This window comes from Fukomys damarensis, unplaced genomic scaffold (assembly GCF_012274545.1).
Source record: "Fukomys damarensis isolate Sample0158 unplaced genomic scaffold, DMR_v1.0_HiC HiC_scaffold_2, whole genome shotgun sequence".
Classification (NCBI taxonomy): Eukaryota; Metazoa; Chordata; class Mammalia; order Rodentia; family Bathyergidae; genus Fukomys; species Fukomys damarensis.
In genome coordinates, this window is record NW_022900914.1 from 62,241,451 (window position 1) to 62,248,391 (window position 6,941).

The following is a 6,941-nucleotide window of genomic DNA, read 5'->3' on the forward strand; positions in this document are numbered from 1 at the left end:
GATAAAGAAGATGTGGTTTTTCTATAAAATGGAGTACTACTCAGCCATAAAGAATGAGAAATTAGAGTCATTCATAGGAAAATGGATACATATTGAGGATATACTCCTAAGTGAAATAAATAAGTCACACATGTGTAAATGCTGAATAGTTTCTCTGGTGTAAAAAGCTATAATAGTATGTAAGATCCTAATGAGATAATTGATTATGTGAAATAGGAAGTAAAGGGCTAAAGGTGTAGGGAAAGTGGGAAGAATAGGGGAAAGGTAATAAGGGAAAAGAAAAAAATATATGAGAAAATGAAAAAATGGAAATAAAGTGTTTGTAAATGGGGAGGGGAGGAGGGCATGAAGGGAGGTCAGGGACAAGGGGTAAAAATGAGAACCAAGACCTGTCATGCAAAGGTACAAATCCCATTAATGAATGTAACTGTACTGTATACCTAAAATGTACCAATAAACTCAATTTAAAAAAAGAAAAAAGAACAAAGGAGGGGGGAGTAGAACACCTGAATACACATATGAGAGATCTCATATTAACATGCTAATTCAGATTGTCACTAAGTAGGTCTAATGTAATTGGGAAATTTTGCTTTACTAAAATTGCTTTGATGTTAATGATGAATTTGCATTCAGGACAAATTTTGTATAAATAGAAACTAATGCTACATTCACATTTAGTTAGTTTTGGTTTTTGTTTGTCAAAGTTGTGTTTTAATGAAAGCAGTTCTACGTAGAAAACTCATAGCAGTGAATTCCCACAATAGGAAAACACAGCAAGCTCAAGTAAACAACCTAGTGATGAATCTTAGACTCCTAGAAAAAGAAGGGCAAGAAAAACCCAAAGCTCAAAAAAGAGAGGAAATTATAAAGATTAGAGCAGAAATCAATGCAATGGAAACTAAGAAAATTATACAAAAAAAAATCAATGAATCAAAGAGTTGGTTTTTTGAAAGAATAAATAAAATCTATAAACTTGTAACTAACCTTGTAAAAAAAAGAATGAAAGAAAAGGCTCAGATCCATGCAATTAGGAAAGAAAAAGGTGAAGTCACAACAGTTCCAGCAGAAATCCAGAGGATTGTCAATACCTACTTTGAGAACCTGTACTCTAATAAAATGGAAAACACCAGAGAAATGGACTGATTTCGAGATACTTATGAATTACCAAAGTTGAATGAAGAAGATAAAAAATTCTAAACACTGCAATTACAATCAGTGAAAATGAAAACATAATTAAAGGATACCAATGAAGAAAAGAGCAGGTTCTGATGGGTTCACTGCTGAATTTTACAAGACATTTAGAGAAGAACTCCTGCCACTACTCTTTAAACTTTTCAATGAAATTAGAAGCAATACTTCCAAATTCATTCCTAGAGGAAAAAATTACTTTGATTCCCAAACCAGGGAAAGACCAAGAAAGAGAAAAACAGGCCAATATCCCTAATGAACATAAATGCAAAAATCCTCAATAAGATACTGACAAACAGAATAAAGAGGGTCATCAAGAAGATCATACACCCTGACCAAGTCAAATTTATTCCAGGGATGCAAGGATGGTTCAACATGCATAAATCAATAAATGTAACACACTATATTAACAGAGTCAAGAACAAAAACCATATGTTCCTCTCAGTAGTCACAGCAAAAGCATTTGACAAAATTTAACACTGAGTCATGATAAAAACCCTGCAAAAAATTGGAATAGCTCGTCTATATCTAATCTTAATAAAGACTATGAAAAACCAACAGCTAACATCATATTAAATGGCTAAAATCTGAAAACCTTCACTTTAAAATCAGGAACAAGACATGGATTTCCACTATCACCACTCCCGTTCAATATAGTTTTGGAAACATCAGCCACAACAATTAGATAAGAGAAAGAAATTAAAGCAATAAAGATAGGAAAGGAAGAAGTTAAACTGTCATTATTTGCTGATGATATGATACTCTGCATTGAAGACCCAAAAAACTGCACCAAAAGACTTCTAGACTTAATTGACACTTTCAGCAGAGTAGCTGGTTATATGGTCAAGAGTCAAAAATCATTAGTCTTCTTGTACACAAATAATAGACTCACTGAGAGAGAAATTAGAGAATAATTCCTTTCAATATAGCATACAAAAAATGAAGTATCTAGAAATCAATCTAATAAAAGAAGCAAAAGACCTCTACACTGAAAACAACAGCACTCTGAAAAAAGAAATAGAACAGGATAGAAGAAAATGAAAAGATATCTCCTGCTCCAGGGTAGGAAGAATCAACATAGTGAAAATGGCCATACTACCAAAACTGTTCTACAGAATCAATTTAACGCTGGTGGTAATTCCAACGGTATATTTCACAGAACTAGAAAAAAGAATCCAAAAATTCATTTGGAACCAGAAGACACCTAGAATAGCAAAAGCCATCCTAGGCAACAGAGACATAGCAGCAGGTATAACAATTCCCAATTTGAAACTGTACTACAAAGCCACTGTGATAAAAACAGCGTTGTACTGGCAAAGAAAATAACCTGAGGATCAGTCAAATAGATTGGAAGATGCAGAAACAACTCCAGATGTACTCAGCTACCTTATCTTTGATGAAGGAGCCAACCATCCTCACTGGATAGCCTCTTTAATAAATGGTGTTGGAAAAACTGGATTTCAACCTGCCAAAGATTAAAACTAGACCCTTATCTCTCACCATGTACTAAACTAAAATCCAAGTGGATTAAAGATCTAAATATTAAAAAAGAGTCACTAAACTTGCTGGAAGGTAAGTTAGGCAGAACTCTTGAAAACATTGGCATAGGAAAAGACTTTATGAACAAATCGTCAGTAGCATGGGAACTAGCACAAAGAATCAACAACTGAAATCTCTTCTTAATAAAAAGCTTCTGCACTGCAAAAGAAACCATCAACAGAACTAAGAAATAACCTACAATATGGGAAAAAATTTTATCAGCTGCTCCTCAGACAAAGGACTATTATCTAGAATAGGTAAAGAACTAAAAAATTCAGGCCCCCCAATATAAAAACCCAGTTCAAAAAAGGGCATCTAAAAAAAACAGACCTTTCTTAGACAAAGAAATAAAAGCATCAAATAAATATATGAAAAAAATGTTCCACAACACTGGTCTTTTGAGAGATGCAGATGAAAACAACACTAAGATTCCACCTCATCCCAGAAAGAGTGGCTGCTATCAAGAAATCAAAAAATAACAAATGCTGGCAGGTTTGTGAGGAGAAAAGAACCTTTTTCCATTGTTGGTGGGGGTGAAGGCTGGTGCAACCACTATGGAAATCAATATGGAGATACCTCAAAGAACTATGACTATAGGTTCCATTTGACCCAGCCATCCCTCTGTTGGGTATCTTTCCAAAAGAATTAAAAGAATCATATCTCAGTGATATATGCGCACCTATGTTTATAGCAGCACAGTTTGTAATAGCTAAAATTGGAAACAGCCCATTTGCCCATCAGTTGGAAACTGGATAAAGAAGATGTGGTTTTTCTATAAAAACCATACTACTCAGCCATAAAGAATGAGAAATTAGAGTCACTCATAGAAAAATGGATGCATATTTAGGATATACTCCTAAGTGAAATAAATAAGTCACACATGTGTAAATACTGAATAGTTTCTCTTGTGTGAAAAACTATAATTGTATATAAGTTCCTGATGGTATAATTGATAATGTGAAATAGGAAGAAAAGGGCTAAAGGTTTAGGGGAAGTGGGAAGGGTAGAGGAAAGAATAAGGGAAAAAAAATATGAGAAATAGAAAAAATGGAAATAAAATTTTTGTAAATAGGGAAGGGAGGAGGGAGTGAAGGGAGGGCAGGGGTTTGGCAAAAAAATGAGAACCAGGATCTGTCATGTAAAGGTAGAAGATCTCAATGATGAATGTAACTGTACTGTATACCTAAAATGTACCAATAAACTCAATGGGAAAAAAAGAGAAAGTTGTGCTTTTGTACAATGATCTTATATATTTCATGAAAACTTTTGACTTTCTTTTGATGCTACAATTTAATAATGCTTTCTTGTTGTGACCTCAGCTTTCTGATTTCACTTCACAGCAGGCATAAAAATCCTCTGGGACTACTACTTCACTGAAAAAATGCTAAGATGGGGAAATACTGGCATCCAGAGAAGTCAGCAGATATGCCATGTTCCTACAGTCACCATCACACCTGAAAGCAGGTTTTCCTGAATTGCTTTTTCCAACTTATTTTTAATGGAAACACTCAAAAAAGGACCTCTGATACTTAGGGTGGAATCAACATTATCTATGCACACCTGTGGGGAGAGATATGAGTGGACCATTACTTGTGGGTTTGTACCGTAGGCTGCTGAGAACAATAGTGCTCTCATTGCTGGATTTTCCAGAAACACCTGAAAACCCCATGGTCAGATGGACCAGGAAATCAGGGGCAGATGCGCTCTGGCTTCTAGGGCAGCATCAGAGGATCTTTCATTTCTAGGATCTGCCTTTTTAACCACTATAAAATCTGGACTTTCAAAAGTCATTGTCTACATTCTAGTTATATTTTCTAAAAACACTTTCTGCTTGAAATTGATATTGCAGGTGTTCTTGGGCTTCTGAAGTAGGATCAGAAAATCGTCCATTTCTAGAACATCCTATTAATGTTGCTGTTGCTGTGTTTTTTGTTTGGTTTGCTTTGTGTTTAAGACCGGGTCTCACTATATAACTAAGCCAGGCCTTGAAGTCCTAATGTAGCCAGAGCCTAGCTCTGGATTTATGACAGTTATTTTGCCCCAGCTGCCCTACTGCTGTAATTACAGGCAAGCACCACAATGCCCAGCTCATTCATGTGCTTTCTGTTTTGCATTTTATGGGGCTCTTTCACTACCATACTTCTGGTCATTGAAAGATATTTAAATTCCCATTCTATGTATTTTATATATCTGCTTCAAATAGCCTACATTTTGCTGTATGAATCTCAGCACTTGCTCTAATCCATACTCCTAAAGTGTGACGATTTGTGTCCGTTATTAAATTAGGAGAGGCACTGCTATATCTGTGTTGCTAGAAGTGGAAAAGAAGAAACAGAGGTAAGAGGTAATGACCCAGCCTGACTCCTTCTCTAAAGCCTTCAAATAGCCTTCAAAGCTGGTTGCAACTGAGAAATGCTCTTATCAGGTGGAGGCACCAGCGGGAGCAGCTGCAGCAACTCAATCACACTTCTGCTTCCCTGAGAGGTTTTTGTCATGGCTTGTACCACTGTGGGAGGGTAATTATTACTCTGATGACAAAAATAAGTGGCAACATCTTCAGGCTGAAGGTTGCTGATGGTGAGAGTGAAATCTGTCCCAGATCCACTGCCACTGAACCTGGAGGGGACCCCAGACTCCAAAGTGGTTGCGTATCTGATTAGGAGTTTAGGAGCTTTCCCTGGGGTCTGCTGATACCAGTGTAAATAATTGCTAATACCCTGGCTGGCTTGGCAAGTGATGGTGACTGTGGCTCCTAAAGATGCAGGCAAGGATGGTGACTGGGTCAACTGGATGTCACATCTGCCACCTGAGAGTGGAAAAATGAAAACAATATTCACATCATTAGTCACACCATAAAAGTACTTCCCAAAGATTCAGGTGGTTATGACTGTACAGTGCTGAATAAATCCCCAGGGCTACCCCTCCTTACCTGGGAGCCAGAGCAGCAGGAGTCCCAGGAGCTGAGCAGGGGTCCTCATGTCCATGCTGTGCCCTGACTTGGACTGACTCTTGCACCCCTGTGAGCAGCCTTTTGAGAAGTCCTCAGGGCAATGGGCTGTGCTCTGGGCACAAGCAAATCAGCAGGGCAGGGCAGGGCTGGGCACAGCTGCGTGGCTGGCTCCTCTAAGTAATTCAGCACAGGCCCAGTGCCCCCAGGTGTCCTGGATTAGACTATACTGGTAGAGATTTGTTTGCAGGATATATTTCTGACTTGTGACTGGAGAACAAAATCAGTCAGGGTTTTTTGTTTTGTTTTGTTTTGTTTTTTAGTACAGTGTTGTTTCACTCTCTCAGATGCCATCACATCTTCTTTTGTTAACTTGCCATATAAGATGGGGTTTGATAGATATAGAGCCTTCCCACAAATTTGTTTTTTAGGTTCGCTGAGGTTGGAAACTGTGGTTAATATTGAGAGCAGAAGTCTTCCCCATGCTGTGATTCTCTCATAATCTTGATGTAGTAAGTTATGGGCACTACTCTCCAAAGATATAATGAGGAAAGAGGAATAATAAACTGTAGTGTCCATATTTTGTAATCATTAGAACCTTCAAGATACACCTCATTGAAAGAAGAGTTGATTAAATGCTGAATCTTGGAAAAGACCACAGGGAGCAAATGTGTACAGAAGCTCAGCCTCACCACACAGCAGGCTGGGAGGAGATTCAAGCTGAAGGCTGTAACAGTGTGCAGGAACTGCACTGTCCTGCTGCCCGCTGCATCACCTGAACTCTGAGTGAGAGGCTGATCCCTCATCTGCCATAGGATTTTGAGGATTCAGATGTCCTTCTTCTTGCTGAGCTGGATGCACAGATAGAAAGAAAGATACTTTTAAAAACTACAGATTGTGGCAGGAATATGGAAAATGCTTCTGCATTTCTGGTGGGAACATACATTACTGAAGACATGAGGGAAAGCAGGATAGAAATTCCTCAAAATGCTAAGAATAGAACCACTATAGCATCCATATATCCTACTCTGGGTATATTCCAGAGGAAATGAAGTCAGCAGGTAGAACAGAGAGCTGTGTACAGTACATATCCTTATTGCAGCATTATTCATAACAGCTATGATATGGAGTCAGCCAAGGTATCCACTAACAGATGAAAGGATAAAGAAATGATGGTATTTATACATAAGAGGATATTATTTATTCATAAAGCAGAATACAATCTGTCATTTGGAGGAAAATATATTGAAAAGGAGGGAATCATGTT

General features: G+C 37.7%; 1 gene segment (V, D, J or C); it reads right to left on the minus strand.

Moving 5' to 3' along the window:
* Positions 1–5,105: 5,105 nt before the first annotated feature.
* LOC104847973 lies at positions 5,106–5,885 on the minus strand. The segment is given in 2 exon segments: positions 5,106–5,533; positions 5,657–5,885. Coding segments are annotated over 2 exon segments (483 nt in total).
* Positions 5,886–6,941: the final 1,056 nt, after the last annotated feature.